The 13,453-nt window shown below is 40.3% G+C and overlaps 1 protein-coding gene across 1 annotated transcript; it reads left to right on the top strand.

The window, feature by feature from the left end:
- Positions 1 to 721: 721 nt before the first annotated feature.
- On the top strand, positions 722 to 13,141 carry SRP54 (signal recognition particle 54). Its single transcript, XM_040560022.1, is given in 20 exon segments — positions 722 to 876; positions 1,497 to 1,610; positions 3,048 to 3,139; positions 3,764 to 3,795; positions 3,798 to 3,847; positions 4,783 to 4,822; positions 4,825 to 4,886; positions 6,174 to 6,243; positions 6,328 to 6,382; positions 7,079 to 7,229; positions 8,083 to 8,231; positions 9,553 to 9,653; positions 9,759 to 9,845; positions 10,255 to 10,294; positions 10,296 to 10,326; positions 10,566 to 10,674; positions 11,425 to 11,595; positions 12,060 to 12,068; positions 12,071 to 12,154; positions 12,684 to 13,141. Coding segments are annotated over 19 exon segments (1,503 nt in total). The 5' UTR covers positions 722 to 876; positions 1,497 to 1,532; the 3' UTR covers positions 12,776 to 13,141.
- The last annotated feature ends 312 nt before the right edge of the window (positions 13,142 to 13,453 follow it).

Raw genomic sequence — 13,453 nt, 5'->3', positions numbered from 1 at the left:
AAATCAAAAAGTTATTAACTGACAAAAATACGTCATTTGTACTGTGTACATAAACTGTACTGCTGGCTAAGGACTGCTCCTGGCAGAGGTGAAGCAGGGTGACGGCCTCAGAGCGGGTATAACAGCACGTGCACGTTTCCTCACTGAAATGGGCTCGCACGTGCAGTTCATGAAGCAATGTGACTGCATGTGAAATTCAGCCACACTTTTAAATCGGAACGCGCAGGGTGGCAGAAAACCACTGTATTTATGTGTATTTACACGTTTATTTACAGTAAGCAAGCGCTGCACCCAGGTCTGCAGACGAGGGGACGCACCAGTACCACAGGCAGACAGGTGCGGGGACACACACACACCCCCGGCACACATATGTGCACATATACATGCGCGCACACACACACACGCACAATTAACGCACACGTATACGCTCACACACACTCACTACAGCCACCACCACCTAACCCCCCCACCCTCAGCCTCGCCAGCCGCAGTACCACAGCGCCGCCGCCGGGGGGCGCTGCGCCTCGCGCACCCCCCACGCCCACCCCGCTGCCGCGCATGCGCAGAGGCCGGCCATGAAGCCCCGCTGCGCGCGTCCGGGGCCGCCCTTCCCCGGCCCCTCCCCTGCCGGCCGCGCTGCGTGTCCCTCTGCTCTTAAGGTGGAGCGGCGCAGTCCCGCGGGATTTCTCGGGGGCGCGGGCGCGCCGTTGTGCGGCACGACCTTAACGCGGCGGCTGGCGGGTGCCCCGGCGGCGGAAGCGCGCCGGGGGTGAGGGCGAGTGGTGACGTTTCGCCGGTCGGCGGGGAGCGTCCGCCGCTGCCGGAGCGCGGAGCCTGCGCAGCGCCGCCAGGCCCGGCCCGGCCCGGCCCGGCCCGGTGAGTGCCCGCGGACGCCGCCCCGGGCCGGCCTCGCTGCGTGCCCCGCTCCTGTGGCGGGGCCGCTGGAAGGGGTCCGGGGGGCTGCGGGGACGGGCGTGCCTCGCAGCGAGCGGTTGGTTAGCTGCGCCGGGGCTGGGGCCGGCTGCCGGGTGAAGCCTGAGCGCCGCCAGCTGCTTACGGAAAGGGGCGGCGCCGGGAGGGAGGCCGCCCTTCAGCCCGGCGGGTCAGGGGCGCTGGGCCTGCTGCCGGCCCGCCGGCGGGCCTGGGCCTGGGCCTGGGCGGCTGTGGAACGGGAAGGTGTCTGGAAGGCCGCCTGAGCGGTGCTTTTCCTGGTGAATCTGGCGCGCAGGCACACCGGAGAGCGAAATGCCTCCTAATTGCAGGAGGGTGCTTCTGCTTTTAAGTAGGCCGTCAGGATAGCCTGAAATTAACTTCAGGCCAGTATTTGCTAAAAATAACTTGGCAAAGTGAAACTTGCCTGCTTTTTGGAGTGCGAAGCTGACTTCTTAACCCAGTATTTACTGGAATAATTCATTTGTGAAGGCATAGCTTCAATTCGTTTTTTACATTATTTTTTAATTGTGTGTGGTTTTTTTGTTTTTTTTTTCCCTCTCCAGATTCTTCTCTTTGAAGTTCTACCTGAAGCCGCCAAAATGGTTCTAGCAGATCTCGGAAGAAAAATAACCTCGGCATTGCGCTCACTGAGCAATGCTACGATCATCAATGAAGAGGTTTGTAATACACCTATGTGATGCCTCTGTAACGTCTAGAAGGCAAAGTTCTAATAGATAAGGCTGATGAGAGGCTTGAAGTGGGTCAATGTAATCCCTGGGCTCTTTTTTTCTTTCAAGTAACATTTCTAGCTAGAGGTTTATAACCCCTGATAGTACGGCGAAAAGGCAGAGCTACATTTAGGCCTCAGAGATTGTGGGTCCCATGGTCCCAGGGTCACGGAGCCTGGTGGCTGTACTCCTGGACAGTGGTGTCCTGAGGAGGAGAACGCTGAAAGAGGCAATTTGCACCTACGTTTGGTTGGGATGTGCGGGGTGAGACTGTACAGTGTTCCAACTTTTGTGTTCAGCTATACTGTGGATGTGTATTAGGTTGTTAGAAGTTGGAGCGTGGAAGGAGAAATAGCTTTCAATGTAAATTCTGCTCTCCGAAATGTGAGGATTGTTGTGGTTACTGCCTTTCTATTCTAGCCAGCGTGTGTGTGGTTCTGGAAGCTGCTTGACTTGGTAGAGTTTGTATTTAAAAAAAAAATCAAACATGAAATGATAAATAAGTGTGTTCTGTTGCAAAGACTGAAAAGCAAGATGAAAACTAACAGATGTGATGGTTTAGAACTGCCATTGAGTAAATAAATTGCTAGAAACTTTTCAGGTGGGAAGATATGGTTCGTGGCTTAAACTACAAAGAAAGCTTATCAAGGGTTGTAGAGTTGGCATAGCTCTAGAACTTGTGCACAGGGGAAAAGTTTTAATAAGTCTTAAGCTAGGAGACAACAGACCTTTAACTGAGTCAAATATAGCCCAATTCATTTATTCAGCAATGCAGATTTTTCCGCTGCAAGAGCTCAAGCTGTGCAAATGAGGCCACCTACTCAGGTTTTACTTTCAAAAAAAAAAAAAATCTTTCTGTTACAGATTTTTCAAAGTGACAAGTCTTAAAACAGCTAATCTGGGTTTCAGAGGCACCTGTTTGCCTCAAAGCCATGCCACAGAGCAACATACCAGTTTCTGCTGAAAACGTGATAGTGTGACCACCTTGTATTGGGGGAATACTTCTGTTTGTCAAGATTGCGTTAAATTCTTTTGTGGCTTTCTGTTGCAGTTGTTTTTGAGGAGTAGCTGTAGGGAAGCTTAGGAAGTATTGCTACCATACAAGCTGCCATCCTCCTTAATGCAACAGGAAGCATTCTGCATTACTTTGTAGTTTGAATATTACAAGTTTAGGAGCCTCCATTCTCTTTCAGATTTAAATTTGGTTTGCAAACGAACAAATGTGCAGACCTTATGTGGCACTTGATATAATAATGGTACCACATGCATTTAATTCATAAAAACCTTTACTAGATCATAAATACACTTTCACATTCTTATTTGAAACTAATACTGGGCTAGTCAATGCTGTGGATTGTAAAAGCATTTCTCTTTTATACTCCAAAGGTTTTAAATGCTATGTTAAAAGAAGTATGTACAGCACTACTGGAAGCTGATGTTAATATTAAACTTGTGAAGCAACTAAGAGAAAATGTCAAGTAAGTCAAATAATCAAAACAAATTTAACTTTTAATGTTGTAAAAGTTGTAACTTGAGGTTACAGAAGAGAGCAACTACCAACTTGCTTATGGTTTTCTTAGACATACCCAGTTCACCTGTAAACCCCTATTTTCACTTTACAGAAATATTTAGTTTAAAATAAATGTCTTGCCAGCTCCATCAAAGAAATCTTCCTCAAGTTTAGCCAGTCTTTGCTGTTGTACACTTGTTTTGAAAACTGATGTCAGTTCAGTGGACGAGTAAACAAGCTCTTTGTTGCTGCCTAGACACCTCATCTTCATTTGTTTGTGCCGGATATAAAGATCCGTGCATGTGACCAGGACTGTGTACCTTGGCTATTTTCAGATGTGTACTCAAGTATATGCAAGTCTGAAAGACAAATATTCCAGAAACATGTTTCATCCTGCATACAGAAGCAATGCTCTAATGTATGTCACTTCTTGAATGTGCACTAACCGAAAACTCAAAGCAAATATCAGAGTGCCACTGCAGTCGCAGAGACTTCACTATTATTAGGTTGCTTTAAGTTATATTAGGATGCTTTAAGTTATACTACGTATTTCATGGCTTTGGTTTTACTAAAACTGTTTTCTTCAACTCAGGTCCGCAATTGATCTTGAAGAGATGGCATCTGGCCTAACAAAAGGAAAATGATTCAGCACGCTGTCTTTAAGGAACTTGTTAAAGTAGGACTTCAAAATTCCTTAATTACATTGGTTTTCTTGTACAGCCTGTTGTGCGAGCGCTACAGTAGCAAGCTAAGCTTTAAGGTTACCATGTGGTTCCAACAGAGGTTCTGCCTATCTGGGTTGTCATGTTTTCTGCTCTAATGCTATTTACTATGCAAACAGTATTTTTCTGATCAGAACTGTACTTTCAGGGCATCTCTGTCAGACTAACCTCAATGTACCTTCAAGTTCAGCTATGCTTACTCTTCAATTGAAATGTGAAGATGAAGTAAGGGTAATGGCCTACAAACTTGTGGACTACTGTATTCGGATTGTCCCAGAAACAAGCCTTTGCTCTACCTTAATGAAGATTGTTAAAGCTACTTTAAAAAGTATAAGTAACAACCAGGCAGTTTCTCTACCGCAATTCTAACCTGCCTGCTTGGTCAAGTCATTGCCCGGATACCAGTATTCTGTCCTCTTGCCAGTTAACGGTGTAGCATTTTGTTCTGTAGTCGGTGCTCACCCATGGATATCTCCCTGGAATGTATGCACCTTCTACTCACTGAGAAGTGAGGCACTAACCCAGAAAAGTCTTCTGTAGTGTAGGGCTCTCATCATAAGAGGTCCATCTAGTGCAGTGGTGGTGGGGTGGAGGTCATGTTTCTGCTGTGCTGATTGTAGTATTTGTGCCATATATGCAGGCCACCCTGACTTTAGTGCTTGGCCTTAGAAAGAAGCACTGTTACTGTTACAGAATGGTTAGGTTAACACCATATACTACAGATTTCTTGCGTGGGCTGTGGCTGTTCTTGTAAACCAGTAAGCAGTACTAAGCCAAATTAAGACCCAGATATACACAAAAAAAATTGTCTTTCTCCATGGAATGTGACACTGACTGTTCTGTGCTTCTGAAATTCAGATCTGCAACACGCAGTATACTTTGTCTATAGCTGGTAGATCCTGGAGTCAAAGCATGGACACCTACCAAAGGAAACAGAACATTATCATGTTTGTTGGCTTGCAAGGAAGCGTAAAACAACAACCTGTGTCAAAGGTAACTTGCACGAACCTGTTTGTGTTGTGTGTTTTGCTTTGCTTGGGAAGGAGGGTGTGGTTGGACATGTTACGTAGACTTGGCTTGTGACCCATGCTGCTTTATATCCGCTAGGAAAGTACTGACTGATTACTTGTAGAAATACTTCTGTTGAGGGGGATTCTGTGATGAGATGAATGTTCAGTAATAATTCTTTTGAGACTATTTATGGTTCAGGACTTCCGTCAAGATTTTTTTCAAAACTAAACTCGTATGAAGGAATTTTGTATGTGGATCACAGATTCTTCCATTCTGTACTTCCTGGATTTAAGATGTACTCTGAGTAGAACCTTCTCATTCTATTACCTACTTAGGGAACAAGTAGAAATTGGGCCTCTGTATTAGGTGTCTCAGCTGAGCATGAATGGGTGGTGGAAATCTGTTCCAGCCCTGAGTTATTGAGGAAATTTAGATTTATATCCTCAAGGAAAAAAAAAAGGCACAATTCAGAGCAGTTGTAACTTAACCATATTTACAATGGTTTTGGAGAAGGAAAAAATCATACTGTGGAAGAAGACTACTGATGTATGTTGTGTATTTTCTTTTCTTTTTTTGGTCATCTGCTCTCTGGGAGATTCAGACTATATTTGAATTCTGATATATTCTGAATTGAATATATAGAATTCTGATATTATAATATATAGTGATATATTCTGAATATATTCAGACTATATTCAGAATATATCACTGCTTTGATTTCATAAGACTTTCCTAGTGCTTATATAGACAGACAAACGTATTTTGGAAGTCTGTCTTTGGGTGAATCAAATGTTCTGTGAATGTAGTTGTACTAGCAAAGCTTACAAGCATTACAAGGCAGTAGGCTTCCATCCATTGCTTTAAAACACATCCTTGCAATGAAATATCTTGTTCCTCTGGAAGGGAAGAAACAAAGAAATGCTCACGTTGCAGTACAGCTTTGGGTAGTTTCTGAAAGCTAATCCATCTGCAGAATCTAGGAGTTAACAAAACAGGAACAGAGGCTATTTGTAGCCATTCCTAGCTCAGGAAACTGAAATCAGAAGCAGAGTTGAGCAACATTTTCATCTAACCATGTTAATCATTTATATAACATACTTTTCTAATGTGCTAACAAGTTGATACTTGCACAGTGCTACTAGGTGGTCTCGGTTATAGGAAGCTGGCTTGATTTTGTGTCCTCAGTATGTACGAGTCAGCTGTTACACATAGTGCCATGCTTTCTAGTGGGATTTTGGTGTAACTACTTGTTTGAATTTCTTTTAACAGTTAGCATACTTCTACCAGAGGAAAGGTTGGAAGACGTGTTTAATATGTGCAGACACGTATAGAGCAGGTAATATAAACAGCTTCTAACGATATGGTTCTTTCTCTTAGTTTTGTTTTTTTTAAATAGCCCCCTGACCATACCTGTCTTACAGGCGCTTTGACCAGTTAAAGCAGAACGCCACAAAAGCAAGAATTCCCTTTTATGGGAGGTAAGTATCTTTCAGAATCTGTTTGAAGAACAGCTCAATTATAACGAGATATTGTTCCTTATTGAACATCTCCCACAAAGTCCCATTCAGTGTTGCCTAACTAATAGGCTATTAAAATATTTGCTCTCATGAGATGAAATACCTGTCTAGCTCAGTATTCTGTCTGTCAGTAGTAGCAGGTAGAGTGAGTGTTAAAAGAGATCAGGCATCTGGAGATAATCCCCTAAATGTTCTCTCAGCTTGCAAGTTTACAGGGCTTTACCAGACAGATTGAGGTTTTCAGGAAATAATCCACTTAGCATCTTTACAGATCAAAAGATGTGATTTTTTGGCCCTTAATTTTTGTCAGGTAGTGGCAGCAGTAGAACTAATATAGTTTTTATTAAACTTTTGTATGAGCTCCAGCTTTGTTGGAGGTGCACTGTCTAGGTGCCTAGTTACAACTTCCTTCCGAGAAAGGCTGGAAGAATCTAGCATGATCTTCAGCAGGTGAGACAGTCCTTTGTGCTTCAGTTCACCGGACTTCAAGGGTAAATGGCTTAGGGAAGCATAATCTGAATCAGTTTTGGCTTGATATAAAGGAAGTCCATCTTGAAATCTAGGTAGATTTAATAAGTTCACAGTCAAGTAATAAAATCCTTAATTAGTTTAAGGATAAGGAATTGCATACATGTTGATGTTTATCTTTGTGATCAGTTACACAGAAATGGATCCTGTAATTATTGCCTCAGAAGGTGTTGAGAAATTTAAGAATGAAAACTTTGAAATAATCATCGTTGATACCAGTGGACGTCACAAACAGGAAGACTCCTTGTTTGAAGAGATGTTACAAGTTGCTAATGCCATTGTGAGTAGTTTCAAGAAACACATTAACATTTGTTAGAATAATTTGAGTACAAATCATTGCTCATCTCCCAATGTTCTGTGTGGTTTTCTGTCTTCTGGAACGGGTCAGCACGTCTAACACCTAGAATGTGTTAGACATTACAAACTGATATGAATAAACTAGACTGGATGATCATTGCTTGATCAGCTTTGTGTCGGTTTTAATTCTTGGATCTGTAATTCAAGGGTGCTTGTGTATAACTAGATTGCAGTTTTACTGCTTTAACTTTCCCTTTTGGGGTCTTTGCATTAGAAACTAGATAAAATCAGACCACACTGGTTCTTTTCTGTAGCTGTGTACTACATTTCTGTGGTTGTTATGAATGTTTGCCCTGAAACAAAAAAGATGATTGGAGAACGTTCATCAGCTTGGGTATGTAAATGAAGCTGGTGTTTCTCATGTGAGTTTTAAAAAGTTTGGCTAGTTTTTTGATTCTGTGATCTCGCATAACAATGTGACAGTTCCCACGCAACTCCTGTTAACGGTAACCTGTTTTCAGAGAAATGGACATCATAAAGCTCTTAATGTAAAACCAAATGGAAGATGTTCATTGCTTGTAGATGCTATTTAGCTTACTGGCTCAGGGTACTAGCTAAAATCATTCAAACATAAATAAAAGCTGTAAAGCTATTAAAGTTTAATATTCTGTGTTGTAGATAAGTTTTTCACAAATAGTAGCACAGCAGAAGGGTTTCAAATGGTCCTTAGACCATACTGTTCATAGAACAGTGTTACAGTGAGTTCTGCTACTGAACATAATGCAGCAACGCAGTCCAAGAAAGCAGGAAACAAATTTCTCTTCTTTTCCTCCTAGCAACCGGATAACATTGTTTATGTGATGGATGCTTCCATTGGCCAAGCTTGTGAAGCTCAAGCTAAAGCTTTCAAAGACAAAGTAGATGTAGCTTCTGTTATTGTTACTAAGCTTGATGGACATGCGAAAGGAGGCGGCGCTCTTAGTGCGTAAGTATTGTGATATAACAGGTGTGTCCAAGGTATGGCTGTGGGTGTACAACCATGAAATGTGTTAGTGTCTCACAGAAGCCTGTCTTGTGAAAGTGTCACTGTCACATTACAAGGAATCTAGAAATTTCAGTAGTAACAGTTAAATTTTTATCCTAATTTCAGTGGACCTTTTGACATTCAGTGGGAATCAGAATTGGGTATTATGATGTACTTCCAGTGCAGTAGTGTGTATTGTCACACGTCAGAATTCTGTCTTCTGAGAACAGGCAAAAAACAATTGTTGCAGCTTGCGTATCAGATTCAAAATACAAATTTGAGGCTTAATAGATAAGGCTTACCTGAAAATTTTTCCTTCTCATTTAATGCCCATAATTTTTCGAAAGGGAAAAAAAAAAATTAGCTAGTCCTATCTAAGGCCTTAAAGCTGTGATGCAAATCAAGTTTCTGAATTTTCAGTGTCCAGCAACTTGGTCAAAAAGATGAAGTCTGCAGTTATGCTTTCTGAACTCCATCTTCTTGGCTTATGTGCTGTGCTGTATCTTGACATCCTTGTTGACTAGAACATGCCGTATTATCTTCTAAGTTAGATTAATCTCCAACTGTTTTTGAATGATACAGCTTTGTATTGAGCTGAGGTGTGTCCGACTTGGATCTTAAGTGTTAGAATTCCTAAACTGCCATATGTATTTTGCTGTTATTTATAGCACAGTATGGAACGCTAAATTTAAGAGTAAAATGAAAAATACCAAAAGCGGTTCCAGCTGTCATGTACTCGTATACATTGTCTGCTGTGCCATTCTGTACTTTCTGTAGACTGGAAGCAGAGTTCAATTAAAGCTAGTGTCAGTGACTGATTCCTGAAAAGGCTTTGATTTTTCTCATGTCTAAGCTTTTTTTCTGTGTTGAAAATGAGATTGTCTGTAGGAGGGACCCTGAAGAAAAATTAATCAACACCTGTGTCATCTGACCTCCCAACATTAGGGTAGAATGGGCATAATTTATTTTCTTTCTATCCTCTCCAGTTTCTGAAAATTGGCAAAGAAAATGCAACTTACGTATCTATTGGTGATTTGTCAAAGCAGAGTGTCGAAGAAACAGAGTTTGTATTTTACAAAGTACTAATTAAAGAAATATTGTCAGCTATTCCCAGCTACCCCTCCTAAATCGATGTTGGATGTTTCTGCATTAATAATTTTTGGGAGTAAAAAAGATACTTAGGAGATTGAGTTGATGTGTTCGTTGTGTTGTGCTGATGATGTCTGAGACATAATATTCCATATTCCATAACCATTCCATATATATATATATTTTACTGCAGAGTTGCTGCTACAAAGAGTCCTATTATTTTTATTGGAACTGGTGAACATATAGACGACTTTGAACCGTTCAAAACGCAGCCTTTCATCAGCAAACTTCTTGGTATGTATGACATGCAACTGTACTTATAAGACACTTTGAACCTGATAATAGAAAGTTAAAGTGTAATTTTTTAATGCTAACTTCAGAGCTGGTTTTGTTTTCCAGGTATGGGTGATATTGAAGGATTGATAGATAAAGTAAATGAGTTAAAGCTGGATGATAACGAAGCACTCATAGAAAAGCTCAAACATGGTAAGTTGTTCCCTGAATAGCAGATGTATTACCATGAACTAATCATGGCAGGTTCTCTCCAAGATGCAGACCACTGCGTAACTTGTGTTCTGTGTAGAGACAAGTAATTGTTTCAAGTGGCACATTGCAGAATGGTTGTTCTTACTCTAATAAATGCGTCAGGCAAGTAATAGTCATGTTTTTCATCAAGTGACAGGTAGTGCTGGAACTGCAGATTAAGCAGCTTAAAACTCTTTGAGTGTGTGCCATCTTGTGTGCCTAGCTGTATTAACAGTAGAGACGATGTTTACTTATCTGTTTTTATGCAGTTATAGTGTTGCTCTTTATTTTCACAGGGTAAATAGTTGAGAAAGTAACACCTAAATGTTAGCGTGACCTTTGCTAATCTTCTCTTTTTGTTGTATTTCAGGTCAGTTTACATTAAGAGATATGTATGAACAATTCCAAACATCATGAAATGGGACCATTCAGTCAGATCTTGGTTAGTTATCCCAAAATCAGTTTTCTTCATCAGATTTTCATTTATATCTGACAAATTTCTGCTGTGAACTTAAACTCTTCAGTGAAACTGGTGCTAGAGTCTGTGCTTTATATTTTTCAAAAAGGTCCACTGTGATACATACCTGCTGAACTCAAACTTGCTATCTGTATTTCTGGCTGCTTAATTAAAGTTAGATTTGCTTGTTCTGACACAGCTTTTGTTTTGCATTTTAAAACTAGGGTATGATCCCTGGTTTTGGAACTGACTTCATGAGTAAAGGCAATGAACAAGAATCAATGGCAAGGCTAAAGAAATTGATGACTATAATGGACAGTATGAATGACCAAGGTAAAACAAACTTCAGCCAGTATTTCACTTCTCAGTTGTTGAACAAGCCTATTTACAGAGATCTCTTTTGGAAACAAGTTGGACCTAAGGTAGCATCTAAAATTAAAATGACAGAAGAGGGAAGAGAGCATTTATCAGTCTTACAGTTACTTATCCCCGTGCCTTTAAACTTTCTGAATAAGTCCCAATACTTAGAGATATACTGACAACTTGTTGCTGCTCTCTTGTGTAGACCAGATGGAATTTCAAAGCATTCCATTGATAATTGATGTGTTTTTGTTTTTGTAGTGTAGTTGTGCTTCTAAAATTTATTAATGTTACATGTGCAAATGAAAAAGTTGGATTTGTGTTTAATCTGTCATTATCATCTTTCTTCATACCTTTCTTCCACCCTCAATTTTACTTAGTGATATAGCCTAGTCTCTGGAATTCAGGGTGTGCTGTTTCTAAACCACCCAGAACTCTTACAGGAGAGGTGTGCTCTCACCCTTGAGCTAAACCTATTAGCCTGGCTTACAGCAGGTATGCTGAGAGCATAATTTATTCTGACAACTTTTTCTATCACTGTGATTGACACTGGAAAGGCCAGTGCTATTCCTTTGAATATTCTGTCTCAATTATTTCTGTACAATTCTGCGTTGACACTTCTATAACTATTTTTTGTGCTGAGAATTTAGTTTTAATCCAGAGTACGCACTTGTTTTCATTACTTTTAACAGTGTTTTTTTCCTTCCTCTGCTGTAATTGCAGAACTTGACAGTACAGATGGTGCCAAAGTATTCAGTAAGCAGCCAGGAAGAATCCAAAGAGTAGCAAGAGGTTCAGGTGTTTCTACCAGAGATGTCCAGGAGCTTTTGACCCAATACACTAAATTTGCACAGATGGTGAAAAAGATGGGAGGTATCAAAGGGCTCTTCAAAGGTAAAAGAAAGTAAAACACTTATTAACTCAGTGCGAAGGTCACTTGATATGTGAACACAGAGGAAGCTCATAATGTAGATTAGGTGCTGGGAGAAGGGAAAGGTGAGAGAGGTGTGGTGGGAGAGGAGGACTGAGTTGTAGTTCACTCACTTTCATGATGTTTGCAAGCTCTTTGATTTAACTGGTGAGAGCCATACTGTTCTTTGTGATGTTAATGTGTAAATTAGGGGTGAAAACTGATGTATTTTTGGCTTTATCAAGGTAGAGTTCATCACTACCACAATACTGACACTGTAGTCTGTTATGTGGGCGGGACAGGGGACTGTTGATCCTTAATTACTCAAAGGAGTTGATGTAGTAATTTTTGATCATTGACTTGAATGGATTTGAATATAAAAATTACGTAAAATTCGGTTTTTTTTAGCCTTGTATTTTAATCCACTTTTTCTTCCATTTTCTTGAAGGCGGTGATATGTCAAGAATGTAAACCCATCTCAGCTGGCCAAGCTGAACCAACAGATGGCAAAGATGATGGATCCAAGAGTCCTTCATCATATGGGTATGTATCGGCGTTTTACAGCTTCACTAGGTGATTACCTGTTACAGTAATCTATTTGAAATATTATAGAATTTAGGAAGGGGGCTCATTTAGATTCAGCTCTCAAAATGAGCAATTGGAGTAGCATCTGAGGAAATAGTACAGTGACTTCAAGCATGTCTGTTGTGAAGCAAATCTATTCCTGAACTTCCATCCCCTTCCAAGCTTTGCCTTAAATAAGTAATTTTGACAAGAACAGCTTTACTAAAGATTCCCATACTGGAATCTTTTTAACTGATAATGATGATTTCTTCAATTTTTTTTCCTTTGTCTAGATCTTGATGCAAAGGTCATCTTAAAACCTACTTTAAGCTTTATGTAATTACTTCCTTAGTTGTCCATATTTTGATAGCCATTTAAGCTTGGCTGAGTATTGGGCGTTGTTTGTATATTACAGAGATGGCCTCCTTACACCAAACGTACTTTAGAAGCAAGATAGCTGTCCTTCAAAACTAATTAACGCATGCATCTTCTCACTTATTTTCTTCAGGTGGCATGGCAGGATTGCAGTCAATGATGAGACAATTTCAACAAGGTGCTGCTGGGAATATGAAAGGCATGATGGGATTCAATAATATGTAAAGAAGCCTTAATAAAAATGGACTTGGTTGACTATTAGTTGCGACTTCAGTGAAAGGATTACTTTCTTCCTTTTTACAGTGATGGGGGAGTGGTCTTTTAAAATCTTATTCAGGCTTCTCAGTTTCTACATCTAACTTCTGAAAACTATTTTTGCTTAAAGTAGTTCCTCTCCACTAATACCTGATGGCACAAAGAGTAGTTCAATTTAATAAAATCATGATGTAAAATTTTAATATGTAGAGACACTTTTTAATTGTTTACATTAAATGGCAGCCATTATATTTGTAAACAACCCTGATCTTTGGTTATAGTAACATAAAATGTCACAAATATACTGTAAAATAAAATTAAGCGATTATCAACACAGGAATGGACTATTTCTTCCAATTCTTCATAATGATCCTTTATCAGTATGTAATGAGATTTCCTTAATTTGAATAATTTCTAATTATCTATGCCAAACAGTTATAGCAGTAACATAACTGTAATGCAACATCTAAAATGTAGAGGTGCTGCTGCTCAGATTTTTGAAGGTGTCAGTTCTGTACAAAAATTGTTCTCCAGAAGTCTTATCAGTCTTTTCCTTTACATAAACAATGAAAGAAATGAAAACATGTATGTAGAAATCTTCAGTATATGTGACAGCTTGAAAATCTGCATACTGGACTGCCAATTAAG

The sequence above is a fragment of the Cygnus olor genome, chromosome 5 (assembly GCF_009769625.2).
Source record: "Cygnus olor isolate bCygOlo1 chromosome 5, bCygOlo1.pri.v2, whole genome shotgun sequence".
NCBI classification, from domain to species: Eukaryota; Metazoa; Chordata; class Aves; order Anseriformes; family Anatidae; genus Cygnus; species Cygnus olor.
Note: the sequence above shows the minus strand (reverse complement) of the source record. Positions and strands in the feature narration are given on the sequence as shown.